General features: G+C 42.9%; 1 protein-coding gene across 1 annotated transcript in view; it reads left to right on the top strand.

The window, feature by feature from the left end:
- The window catches only part of strn3 (striatin, calmodulin binding protein 3), a 148,140-nt gene that overhangs the window by 126,912 nt on the left and 6,805 nt on the right, over positions 1–14,423 (top strand). The window contains exon 15 of the mRNA XM_083633395.1: positions 12,363–12,461. Within this exon, the coding sequence (XP_083489521.1) occupies positions 12,363–12,461 (99 nt within the window). The remainder of the gene's footprint in view (positions 1–12,362; positions 12,462–14,423) is intronic.

The following is a 14,423-nucleotide window of genomic DNA, read 5'->3' as shown; positions in this document are numbered from 1 at the left end:
AAACGATTCATCCTCGTCATCTTCAGATTCCGAATCGGACTTATGCATAGGGCATGGTGTGTGCATGTAATCCAGAATGAATGAATTCATCAGCGCTCCATTGTCGATTTCTCTGCCGCGTTGTGTGAGTTTATTGATGGCGTCTGCAACTCGCTGTGCGTCTGCTGCCTGTTGATCCATCTCGCAGTGAGAGAGAGAGAGAGAGTGTGTGAGCGAGGTAGACACGCTGGTTTTGTTTTGGTGGGGGAGGATAGGTCGAAACTCCACACAATAGAGGGCCATCAGCCAATCAGCGAGCCTCATGCAAATCGATAGCAGCCTCCTCAGCTCTGACTTTAATCCCCTGAAAACGACCACTTTTAATTCTTAAAGTACAACTATTTACCGATCCTTTAAGGGCTAAATTTTATATTGACTGTGTTCTTCAACATCTATATTTACTTAATAGGAAAAAAAACGGAAAACACAGAATTTCGGAAAATAAAGTTTGAACTCATTTTTGCGCGACTTGATGGCTGCGCGATCGTACTGCTTTTCCCAGACCGCGCCACATATTAGTTAAATTCAGACTATTGAAACTGGATTAGCATGACCAGGTTAACTTGTTTTATTATTATTATTATTATTGTTATTATTATTATTATTATTATTATTATTGTTGTGCTCGCAGGAGCTGGTTTGGTTATGAAATATGATTATTAATAATTATGAATTATTAATATTCATAAATGTATTAGATTTGACAGAAAATATTGTATTCTCTGTAAGATTCGGGGTACCACTGTAGTTAAGGCTACAGACCTGTCTAAAAGTCAAGTTATGACTTGTTTAGACACCAAACCAAATTGTCATATCAGTCTCATAATGATATAGTGTACATTGTACAGTCAATTGAAGGGTCAAAGTTCGTAAGCTTCTGTCACAGATTTCCACAGATAAAATACCTCATGAATAACCACCAAGATTCATAGCATTATGTAATAAAAAGATTTAATAAATCACAATATCAATTGACATTAACATAATGATTAAAATATCAGTTCATCACATTTACTTTACAACTAATAGTCTACCACATCTATAGCTAATAACTAATATGAATAAGCATTATATCAATTGTGTGTGTGTGTGCCTGTGTGTGTGTGTGTGTGTGTGTGCAGTGATTTAAGTCTGCCTGGCGGAAGCAGGCTTGAATGTGTGTGTGAGTATGTGGGTGTTACTTAGCATTTGTGTGTGTGTGTGTGTGTGTGTGTGTGCGCGTGCGTGTGTGTGGGTCAGGGGAAGAGAAGGAGAAGGTGGAGTGTCTTATGTCACCCCAGGATTGGCTGAGGGGCGGGCTGATCGTGTTAAGACCGCCTCCTTTCCAAAATGGCGGTTCTGCCGAATTTAGGAAGGGATCACTCTGCCTGCCTAGCCTGGATCACTCTGTGTGAGTGACTAATCAAACTCTCTAATTCAGCTTAACTGTATTTTTGCGGGTGGACATTCTGAGCATCTCTAGACCGTTCCAAGCTTAGCCCTCCCGGTTGAACGGGCTCAGCTGGGAGGCCGAGAGAGTGGGGGAGGGTGAGAGGGAGAGAGGAGAGTGGCCCGCTGATGGCCGCTAAGTTCTTCTGAACTTAGCGCTCACCTTCAGGCGTCTATATCATTCAACAGTATGCAAACATTGTACATCAACATACAGGATACTGTAATCAACACATACATGGTAATGCATTTTAACCCTAACTGCCCAGAACCATTAAACCATAAACTCTCACGTGGGTTCCACTCGGTTGAGCGGGATCCTTCCGTTTGTGGGGACGATGGTCCGGTGCGCTGTGGGTTCACGTGCTGCGAAGAGGATGGCTTTGGTTTGTGGGAGCGATGGCCTGCAGCGCCGTTCACCCTGGCCTGGAGAAGCGTGCAGCGGACGTCTGCTGGGGGTTGACGTGCCTGGGGTTGACGTGCAGTCTCTCTGCTCGTTGAGTCGAAGGAGTGGGTGGCTGCTCTCTGTGGCTGGCACCACGGTGGGTCTTTTGCGTCCTTCGTCGGCTGTTGGTTCTGCGACTGGGGCCACGGTGTGTCTTTTCTGCAGCCGTTGGTTTGCCCTGCTGCGGTGTGGCGTTCTTCTTCTTCTCCTGCACGTGCGGTGCGCTAGGAGGGTCGTCGTCAGGCGGTCTTGCCTGGAAGCTTAGTCAACAGCTGGGCGTTGGGCCGGGCTGTGGCAAGTCTGGAAGCGTAAGGGTTTTTTTCCCTGCGACTTATAACGCTAAACCGACTTAAATTAAACTGAGATTAAGTGGAACTATCTCAGTTTACGCATGCTATGTCTGGTGGGACTTACGGCCTTGGTAGGCGATCCCTGGGCCTGCTGCTGATTCGGAGTCCTCTGGTGGCTGTCCTGAGTGAGGCCTGGTTCCTCCTGAGGCCCTGGTCTCCTTTGTTTCAGGGGTGCAGCGAGCGGGGGAGGGGAGCCGCTCCCTGGCTCCTCCAGTCCTTTCCGCATCAAGGTCTGACGGAATCAAAAGCTTACTGTAGACTCACAGTTAAAACTGTTTTCCACCAGTTTTGTTACTGCAAGGTAGAAATCACGAAGGGTTCTCATTGGCCTGTCATGTGTCTTTGGTGTGTTGGGCTATGCCCAGCCCACTGTGTTATTTGAGTGGGCTCACCCCATTCTGTAAGTTGAGGCAAGGGAAAGGGGGGTTTTATGGCTTGATTACCCTTAGAGATAAAACAATGGCCGGAATCCTTTGAGGCTCTGAGAGGTGTGAAACGTCCTGGGGCAACCACAAAAGCCATTTGTCTCCTCTGAATAGAGGTTTCTTAGCTAGAGAGGACAACATGTTAAATCATGATATGTTCATTCATATTTCTCATGATACAGTACAGTCCATAATGTGTCGATCACAACATTATTAACTTGTTTAAAAACATATAGGCATGTAATTCAAGATAAGTCTGCCTTTTATTTCATATTTCATACAGTTCAAATAAGACTTTCTGAGCATGACCAGTTTGACTTGCTTGTAATTCAAGTCTGCCTTAGGCCCAATCCCAATTCTTTTCTTAACCCTCAATCTTAACCCTCAAGCTCAACCCTCAATCTTAGTAGCCCTCAAAACTAAGTGTTAAGGGCTATCTTGCGACTTTAAAATGGGACAGCCCTTAAAGGCAGATACGTCTTCAGACTGTGGGGGGCAGCAATATGCCAAAGCTCCGTCCAGTCTGTCAATTCAAAAGGAGACGAAAAAAGCATCCTTACAAATATTTCCTTGATAATATAGATGTAGAAATTACGATAACCATTGTATTATCTTAGTTTAAATGTCATTTTATGGATTTCCGTTTTGGAGCCTAACACATTTGTTGTTGCTAACTATCGATAGTCAGTAGCCGTGCTGGTCAAGCCATATTATTATTATTATATTATAACATTGTTAACGTTGTTACGAAATGCCATAATTCTCGGTGGTAATGTCGTTGTTGAGTTGTTTTGATCAAGATACAGCCTACGTGTAATGCAACGCACCACAAAACAAGTGGGGGCTAGAATGACCGTGCTTTCCGACGTGAGGGCTGGCTTGACTGCAGTTAAACACTGCAGTTTCCGTTTTGGAATCCTAACAACAATTGTTGTTGCTAACGAGTGGGGGCTAGAATGACCGTGCTTTCCGACGTGAGGGCTGGCTTGACTGCAGTTAAACACTGCAGTCAAGCCAGCCCTCACGTCGGAAAGCACGGTCATTCTAGCCCCCACTCGTTAGCAACAACAATTGTTGTTAGGATTCCAAAACGGAAATCCATAAAATGACATTAAACTAAGCTAATACAATGGTTATCGTAATTTTTACATCTCTATTAACTCATTCAGGGCCAATGACGTCTTTGACGTGTTATCAGGAATAGCCCAGAGGGCCAATGACGTGTTTGACGTGTTTTTGTTTTTATTACTGCAGGGCGTAGTTTAAACACTTCCCCAGCCTGTCACATGGTATCAGGTCCCTATCATCTAAGACAACACGTGAACAAACACATACCGCAGCTGTTGTTTTGAAATTGAGCAGGAGGAATATCAGAAAACGGATAAGGAGCTTGCCTTGTGCAGACAGGAGAAACGCCATTGAAACGCCCCTCGCGCGCTGCAGGAGCTGGTCGCTTTCCTGTGTGCCAGCCGGAGAAAACCGGAGAAAGTAATCCACAGATGCGTTTGATCATCGGAGGAATGAGGAAATGATCGATCAGCAGTGATCAGAGGGCGGTGAGGACGTGTTGAATAGCCGAGGGGAAAACGGGAACGATAGCAGGGAGGATAGGACAGGGAGACATGGACGAGCAGCACACGAACAGCTAGGCAGGCAGAAGCGGCAGTCACAGCAGCCCGCTGTCCGTTCTCAAGAGCTTCATGAAATCGCTGGGCTGCGTGCCCTCCAGTGTTGCTCCTGGCCAATCCCGGCGCCACAGGGCGTGGTTATTGCTTATCCTATGTGGGGTTAGAAATCACGCAACGAAGGGGGATCGTGTGTGTGTGTGTGTGTGTGTGTGTGTGTGTGTGTGTGTGTGTGTGTCTGTCTGTCTGTCTGTCTGTCGGTGTGTCTGTCTGTCTGTCTGTCTGTCTGTCTGTCTGTCTGTCTGTCTGCACACTCACTCACACTGCTGTATTGTTGAATGTAAAAAAAAAGCACTTCATGTGTATATATATATATATATATATATATTTTTTTTTCCATTTGTGTCATAACGAATAGTATTTACATGTCTGATGTCAATACAGTTCAAAATAAAAGAATTGAGAGCGAGTTCTGCTTGAGAATGTGCCCTTTTACAAAAATTGCCTTTTCTCCTGTTTATTTTCTCAGGGAGACCTATTGGGGGAAAACAGGGTGTATATAAATGGCTATAAGTAGAGTACAGAACATGCTAAAAGCTCACTTTTTTTTTCCTGGTGAACCCAGAGACGTACATCTTCATTTTGAGGTATTGCAAATCACTCTGGTGCTAATAGATAATTTACTGTGGGTCTTGAAAGATGACCAACAATTATGAAAATCTTTGGCCTGTGCTAAATATTGGCAGTCCTAAACTGGCCCTGAATGAGTTAACAAGGAAATACTTAAAGAAAATCACTACAAGAGTGAAGGTAGCAGCACTCCAAAAATTAAGATGCAAGACTTCAGATTTCCATTTTATTTTTTTATTAAAAAAAAAATAAAATAATAATAATAATAATAATAATAATAATAATAATAATAATAATAATAATAATATAAAAAAAGAAAATGGAAATCTGAAGTCTTGCATCTTAATTTTTGGAGTGCTGCTACCTTCACTCTTGTAGTGATTTTCTTTGATACTAATTCCAGTAGCTGAGCACCCACAGCCAAGGAGGCAATCTGAGGAAGCGCACCTGCTCTACATCTCAAGGAAATACTTAACTTTGTAGGGCTACTTTTTTCCTCCTTTCGCCGCCATCTTCCATCTGAATGGATCTAGCTGATGACACGCAAGGGATTCTGGGATCGCACTCACCGCCAAGTGTGGTCGTGAAAAATCTCAAAACTGAGGGCCGTAGACCCCTCAAACTCGACCCTTAACTTAACAAAGTGAGAATCGGGACAGCACTAGCACTTCGCGGGAGTGCGCATTTTTGAGACTGAGGGTTAAGATTGAGGGTTAAGATAGGAATTGGGATTGGGCCTTATTTCAATTGGTTTTTAGCCCTAGTTGCACTTCTGTTGCACTTTTTTGTTCATTTGAGGTTTATAACAGTGCATGAAGGCATTGTGTATTAAATTAATGCGCTATTTTTTGTGCAATAAATTTGAGTGGTTTAAAAAAAAATCTGAAATTTGGGTCGCGACTTCATGACAAGGAAAATAGTGGGTCCTGAGGCTACACCAGTTGAGAACCACTGGTGTAGGGACTATTTGTGCGCTTTGGGTAGGAAAAATTACAAGGGTTACTACATCTGAAGCTGCCATATCGACGGCTTCTACGGGCTGATGTTACAACGGAGATGGGGAAAAGACACATCGGTAGAAGAGTAGGTAGTTAGTAAAAGGAGAACTACCGGTACAGAAATACAGAAGCAGGCTGGAATAAATCAATCAATCAAAATTCACAGAGACAGGCACAACCTTCACATTAGGCTTATGTGAGTTGTCAATGGACATCAACATGCTCTGTATGTGTTTTTGAATGTTTGAAGTACAATTGTTTGCTGTGTGTGGGGGGGGGGGGGGGGGAGGGAGAGAGAGTGAGAGTGTGTTTGAAGTATATTTGCTGAAATAAAGTTATGAATTTTCTCACTTGCTGTGTGAGAATGATACGGTTATCTGTCTCAACTAAATGGCAGTAAAACCAAGGCCATTCTCATTGGGACCCCTCTGCAAACACAAAAGGCTGCCATCACCAACATCACCATCTGTGGCCACTCCATCCCCCTTTCCTCACTCATAACTAACCTTGGTGTCACACTGGATTCATCACTATCTCTCGGCACCTGATCTACTATGAATCACCTCATTCAATGGAAAGGAATCAAATCCGTCTGTCAAACCTCCTTTTTCCATCTGAAGGACATCTCCGAACTACGCCCCTCACTAAGCAAACCTGATGCAGAAAAACTGGTTCATTCCTTCATCAGCTCCCGTATAGACTATTGCAATTCCCTATCCGCTGGCCCTCCATCCAAAACCATCCAGAGACTTCAATATGTCCAAAACTGTGCCGCCCGGATTCTCACAAAAACACGCAAGTCAGAGCACATCACCCCGGTTCTGCACTCCCTTCACTGGCTCCCAGTTAACCACCGCATCACCTACAAACTCCAACCTACCTCCAATAACTAGTCACCCCTCAATCCTCACCCCGGACACTCTGATCATGCAGCTCCAACCTCCTTTCTGTCCCTAGGACCAAACTCACAAGCATGGGTGACCGTGCCTTCTCCTCACTGGGCCCCCGGCTGTGGAATCAGCTCCCAGGACCACTCAGGGCTACAGACTCTGTTGATGTTTTTAAATCAAAACTTAAAGCCCACTTATTTATTTTAGCTTTCCCCTAGGCTCCTCCCCCTCTCTTTACATGTGTTATGTTTTTATCCTTTTATGTTTTTATTCTTTTAGTAGCTGTTTTTATTTTTATTTTTTTCCTTGATTGATTGCTTTTATCATGCATCTGTAAAGCACCTTGTGAAGTCCTTGGATTTTAAAGTGTGCTATATAAATTGAATTTATTATGTTCTCATTTACTGAGGTGCATTGTATGAGAATTGTGTGGAAGAGTTTGCTAGTTCTAGTGCTACCCCTTTGTACATTGTGGCTGTGGCTGACAAAAGTTAACCTTAAATAATGTTATTAGGAATAAATGTGCATCCTGCGTAAACTGTGTAGCTGAATAGACTGTATTTTAGCATCTGTCATATGATGGTACTTGGAGAGCCAACTATTTTCTCAGGTGGTACTGCCATACACTTTTCCACTGATGAACCAAAATGGCGGCGATTTCTGGTTAAGCCTACAGAAATACGTCATCCCTGCGGTACTCTATTGAGAGATTGGTAAACTGGCAACAGATCACTATTTTGACTTGGGGGAGGGGGAGGTAAAATGTGCTGATCGCTGCTCTTTTACAACTGGTGATTATCATCCCTCCTCATATCCAGTGTTGGGGGTAACTCATTACAAAAGTAACATATTACATGTAATATATTACTTTTAGCAGTAACTCAGTAATATAACTTATTACTTATAGGATTTCAGTAATATTATACCAGTTACTTTGTCAAGTAACTCAAGTTACAAATTGAGTTACATTTTATTAAATCAAAGCACATATTTAAAAAAGATACAATAATTTCCTAATCAAGCTGTGTTTTTATGCAAATAACAACTATAGATGACAATAACAAAGGAAAAGAATAACATTTAGAATTTTGGATCGTTTACACCGACTTCAGGCGGTTGAAATAAGTTTTCGGGATGGTTCCGGGTCATGTCATTCTGCTACTGCTAAGTAACTTATTAATTTCAAATGAAAGTAACTAGTAATATGTAGTATATTACATTTTGAAAGTAACTTGCCCAACACTCACACTCCTCTGACTGCTCGTGATGCTGCGTGATCTAGTGATCTTTTTTATGTTTGTTTTTGACAATACCGTATTTTTTCTTATGCTGGCCCGTGCCTCGATTTGCCCTTACTGCAAGGGGTAGTGCTTTGTTGGCTGTTGTTGTTTTGTTATTGCAATGCTTTAGAATAATTACTGTAGTCGACATGGCAGGCTCCAGGGACCTATTTCAAATGCAACCATTGCCGCCTTGTGGCACCTGTATGTTACTACAAACCACAATGACAGGCACCACCGATGTTATTTCACTACCAGCTACTATACTGGAGGAGGTGTGGTGGGTTGGCTTTATATATATCCTTTATACCCATCTTGTGAGTCTTATAATATATCAAGACCTGTTTGTGAGTTTGTTACATTAAATTACATGCACAATAAAAAAAAATCTTCTCCTCATAGCAAGTTTTGTATTATGTGCATTGTGATGGCATTAATCTCATTGTCATCACTGTCAATTTAGTTTAGTAAATAGCAATTATTTGTTTGACTCAGATATGTATTTCTCTTTGTATGTACATTTTTGTTCACGGCGGGGGGGGCTTGTGTGTTGTTTTGGTGTTTGGCTCAGACAGGTTTTTTGTGTTTTGTTTTTTACCTCTTTTCTTTTCCCGTGTCTGAGTGTGTTCGTTTGTCTTGTCTGTGCATTGTTCTGGAAAGTTGAAAATAAAATATTGGGGGGAAAAAATCTTTGTAACGTTAACAATAATTTTAATTTTGAGTAATGCTTTACAGCCACAGTTTTACTACACATGTAATCTTAACATCAAAACGAGTATTTTGATACAATGTTTGCTGCTTTGTTTGTTGAAACACCTTTTTCTCCTCCAATGTGCATCAGTAAGGCTATTTACTTGTTTAAATTACATTATTTTGACATTTTTACCCGGAAGTTTCCATTTTGTTTCGGCTGGCCTGACACTGCCTGGTGCAGCCGTGTGAGAAGAAGGGAGAAGGGAGGGGGAAGAGAGGCCGCAGCCATAGAGAAACTGAATGGGTTGAGAGTGCGATCTAAAAGTTTAAAAGGCGATGCTGCTGCTGCTACCCCTTGCTGCTTTCCTGTTGTGACAGAGTCTGGCTCTCAAAATAGGATCAAGCTCGTGTCTAGTCAATCCAAAACTGCCACAACAACACAGAACGTCTTTGCACAGAAACATCAAACAATAAGTCCCAAAATGAATGGGAGCAGCTCACCTTCTAGCAGGCCGGGGCGTTGACAGCTATATACGGCCTCTTTCATGGACAGCTCAGTCGGTGGTATGGAGCTGGCCATCAGCAGCTCCCGTTCAGTAGATTAGGGACGCTAGTTATAAAATAATATCTCACACACACAGTCACACCCATAGACGTGGAAACAGAGGGATCACTAGAGCAGTGGTTCTCAAATGGGGGTCCGCGGACCCCCAGGGGTCCGTGGCACTTTGCCAGGGGGTCCGCGAAAAGTTTTCAAGTTAAAAAAAAAAACTTTTTTTAATAAAATGCTACATGTTACTTATTCCTTCTCAAACTACTTCCTACATGGTGCTAGTCTATCAAAATATCTTGGCTGTCATTGATTGTGTTGCATAGTGATTTTCTGTACTGTTGACAAATTGTGATATTGTAAGTCGCTTTGGATAAAACAAAAGTGTCTGCTAAATGACGTAATGTAAATGTAATGTAATTAACACATTCACTGCCAGCCGTTTTTCAATACTGTAGTTAACTTCTGCCAAGGTTTTTTTTTGAGGATTTTGGCTCATCTTTCAAGAGCCGAGGATTCGTTTCTGTTAGGATTTTGTGAACACACAATATCTCAAAAGAACTAATAGAATGTGTGCTTTCTCTGTCTAAAAGAGTTAGTTTGTAGAGTTAGTAGTTATGTAAGCATTAGCAGTTGAATACAGCATGGTTTCAGCGTCTGAAAATTTATTCTGAGATAAACGGCTTTTTGTGAAATTCGATAGAACAGTCACTTTAACCATTCATTTTTGGCATCAGTAAGACGTCAGACATCTAAACAATAGTTTTGAACAGTAATTTCCTCCATAACAGCAGGAAACCCCCCTCTGCTTCCAACTCCTCCCTCCGTGGGCGTTCTCCTCCGCCCTCCTTGGCTCTGCAGCGGGTCTGTGACAAACGAGTTGCTGCTGCCTGGCTGCTGCCTGGCAGTCTGGATGGGGCTCGCTGGATGGGTTTCGCTCGTTTCTTGGCGTTTCGGTTGAGAGCTCTGATGAAGCTCTTGCGATTCTGGGCTTATTTATGGTGCGTGTTTCAAAGTGTGCATCCAGTCTATTCTTGGAACCCCCCACCGTTGCCACCGCTGTGCGTCAGCGCGAAAGTGAAAGCGTTTTCGCCATCCATTTTACAGTATGAGAACGGCTTCCTCGCGCTTTTCCCTCCAGTTTTGGCTCGCCTCTTTCTACTCTGGAGAGACATGTCGCCACTCAGTGGGTCGGTAAAATAGATTATACACATTCAATACCTCCAATATTGGTATAGGAGGCGTAAAAGGGTTAGATCAACGTCCCACCGTCCAAAAAAAAAATCGATTTTTTTTTAACGTATTAATACGTCATTGGCAGTCAACCGTTGGATTTTTTTTGACGGATTAACACGTTGAGTGCCATAGCCGAGATATCTCGTCTTACATAATCCAACGGTTGAGTGCCATAGACGAGCTATCTCGTCTTACATAAACATTTTTTTTTTTTGACGGTGGGACATCAATCAACCCCTTTTACGTCTTCTATATCAATATTGGGAGGAAGAGAATGTGTATAATCTATTTTACCGACCACTAAGTGGCGACAGTTCTCTTCCAAGACAGAGAGAAAGCCACAGCCAGCCACAGCCAGAGCCACAGCCAGCCAGCGCGCTGGAGAAAGCCAGTGTAATTTTCAAGGAAGCAGCTGGGCGAAAACTCCCTCGATCCCACACACACACACACACACACACACACACGCACACACGCGCGCGCGCACACACACACACTCGAGCACCCCCGCGCATAAATAAGACCAGAATCGCAAAAGCTTACTCAAAGCTCTCAGCCGACACCTCAAGAAACAGTTTTACAGTCCAGACGGCCGCGGAGAATCCTCCCCCCGCAGCACAGACGGAGGGAGGAGCCCGGAGACACACACACACTCTCCCTCTCTCTCCCCCTCCCCCCAGTCCCGAGAGAGAGAGAGAGAGAGAGGAGAGAGGAGAGAGGAGAGAGGAGAGAGGAGAGAGAGAGAGAGAGAGAGAGAGAGAGAGAGAGAGCACACAGAGCGGGAGACAGACACGCCGCGGGGGCAAAGAACGGACAGAGATCCCCTCCCCCCAGAGCCGCGGAGCAACGCGCGAACACACACACACACACACACACACACACACAATACAGTATACAGACTCGCCCAAGGGCACCCACAATCACAGGCAGGTGACTGTTCTCCTGTTTGATTGAATTTCACAAAACTGCGATTATCTCAGCTTGCTGTCTCAGACGCTAAAACCATGCTGTACTCAACGGCTAATATCTACATAACTACTAACTCTGCAAACTAACTCTTTTAGACAGAGAAAGCACACATTCTATTAGTTATTTTTAGATGATTGGTGTTCACGAAGTCTTAACAGAAAATAATCCTCGGCTCTTGTAAAATGAGCCAGAATCCTCAAAAAAAAACCTGGCACAACTTACCTACAGGATTGAAAAAACGGCTGGCACTCAATGTGTTAATACGTCATTGGCAGTGAACGTGTTAAAAAAAATTTTTTTTTTTGCAAAATCTTCATAGTTCAACGAAAATAGTTTATGCTTTAAATCTAAAATGGTTCATGGATTACATTCTAATAACAAACCTATCAAATTAAAAGTCAAGCACGTTACCGTGGAAACAATTAAGCTTAGCCCAAAATCACAAATCAGAATGAGGGGGTCCCCGGTATATTTTCTATCTTGTAAGGGGTCCTTGGCTGAAAAACATTTGAGAACCTCTGCACTAGAGAATTGGAGAGCAGGAGCGATACGTGGCTGGCTCACATTAGCACTGGGGGAGACCCTCGCGCACCTGAAACGAGACGTAAAGTACTCTCATAAGCCACTCCCACTTCCTGTTTGACCCTCTGATGCAAAGACGTAAATTACAATATTATAAGTAAACAAGGGGGTCCCTGACAACCTGTATTAGTAGGAATTTTGATGTAAAAAAAAAGGTATAAATTATTTTTTTCTGCCTTCTTCTCTTTTTCCTTTCTGTTAATCTTTCATCCCTCCTTCTCTCAGGCTGTCAGCACATCAACCAGGTGGTGAGCCATCCCACGCTGCCCGTCACCATCACCGCTCATGAAGACAGACAAATCAAGTTCTATGACAACAAGTCAGGTCTGTCTGTCTGCTCACCTGTCTGTCTGCTTACCTGTCTGTCTGCCCACCTGTTTGTCTCGCTCTCTTTCTCCCTACTCAGCCAGATGCGCTCTCAGCTACCTAACTTTGGCCATTTTTTTACTGAATCAGTACTCATTAGTACCAATGTAATGTTATTGGGTCCGTACTCTTAAAAAGTACAAAGTTAGCTACCCAACCCTACCCCCAACCTGTCTAACCTAAACCAACCATTTTAATACATTATTTTCTTCTGTCTCACATACGCTTGTTGAGTGTCTGCCTTCCTCCCTAGGAATCTAGGGGAAGGATCACATTCATGATCTTTATGCACACCTAGGTGTTACACCAAACAATTTCTCTTTTAATCCAGTGTCAGTGACAAAAAAATCGAAAAACTTTTAAAGGGCCTGAACTGTTCAAAATCCACAGCTCTCGATAATATCTCTGCCAGGTTTTTAAAGGATGCAGGTGAAACAATAGTGCCATCTGTTTCTCATGTCATTAACCTGTCTTTGGAGGAAGGCATTATGCCAAATGACATGAAGCACTCTAAAGTCATCCCACTTTACAAAAAAGGCAATAGGTCAGATCCAGGCAATTACAGACCAGTCTCTCTTCTCAGTGTTACATCTAAAATCTTGGAGAACGTTATTCATGAGCAGTTATATGAGTACATCAACGAGGCTAACCTATTGTACAAATTCCAATCAGGCTTTAGAAAGGCCCATTCGACTGACTCATGTTTGCTTTTTCTTACTGACTTTATAAGAGCCGAAATGGATGCAGGTAAGCTGCAGGTAAATTAATGCAGGTAAGCTGTGCGGAATGATTTTAATTGATCTTCAAAAGGCATTCGACACGGTTGAACACAGGTTGCTATTTAATAAGTTAACTGCAATAGGCATCAGCCCTTCTGGTCTTAAATGGTTTTTCTCCTATCTGTCAGACAGATACCAGAAGACAGAAGTTCATGGTCACCTATCTAGGGAACAACCTGTGACATGCGGGGTCCCTCAAGGGAGTGTTCTGGGTCCTTTGTTGTTTTTAATATATATAAATGACATGTAATCTGCTTGTAATGAGAATATATTCTTATATGCTGACGATTATGCCATTTTAGCATCCCACAAGGATGAGAATAGGTTGAAGGCCATCCTAAGCGAGGAATTTGATAAGATTAGCATCTGGCTAATTGACAATAAGTTATCTCTCCATGTGGGGAAAACTGTATTTATTTTGTTTGGTTCACAGCCCAGGTTGTGTAAGCTGACCTCGCCTAATATCAACCTTGGGAAGCAGAATTTTCCTGCTAAATCCTCTATTAATTACCTAGGTTGCTCTTTAGATAGCATCCTGGGTGGTGAGAGCATGGCTTTAAAGATCATAGGTAAGGTGAATGGGAGAACCAAGTTCCTGGCTAGAAAAGCTCAGTTTTTGGATGCAGCATGTCTTAGGTTGCTGGCTAATTCTTTAGTTTCCTCTTGTTTCGACTATGCGATGTGTTCTTGGTACGGTGGTCTGACTAAAGTACTAAAAGACAAACTTCAGGTCTCCCAGAACAAATTAGTCAGGGTAGTGCTGGGGGATAGTAGTGCTCCCCCTGGAGGCCAGGGAAGTTCAACTACAGCTAAGGGTGGTCCATAATATTTATAACAGCCGAACTCCCGAGTACCTCAAAGACCACTTCGAGAGGAGCAGAGATGCTCATGCACACCACACCCGAGCCAGCATTGCTGACCTGTGCCTGCCCGGGTTTAAAACTAACATGGGTAAATGTTTGTTTAAATTTTCTGGTGCGATGCATTGGAACAAGTTACCTTTACATATAAAAAGTACAGGAAACCAGCATCTTAAAAAAAAAAAAAAAAAATCAACTTAAATGCATAAGAATGGTAGCCTGCTAAGTTTAATATGTGCCTCAGTGTTGTTGATGTTATTGTTAAATCTAAATCTCCTAAT

Source organism: Poromitra crassiceps, assembly GCF_964638095.1.
Source record: "Poromitra crassiceps genome assembly, chromosome: 3".
In the NCBI taxonomy this organism is placed as follows: Eukaryota; Metazoa; Chordata; class Actinopteri; order Beryciformes; family Melamphaidae; genus Poromitra; species Poromitra crassiceps.
Note: the sequence above shows the minus strand (reverse complement) of the source record. Positions and strands in the feature narration are given on the sequence as shown.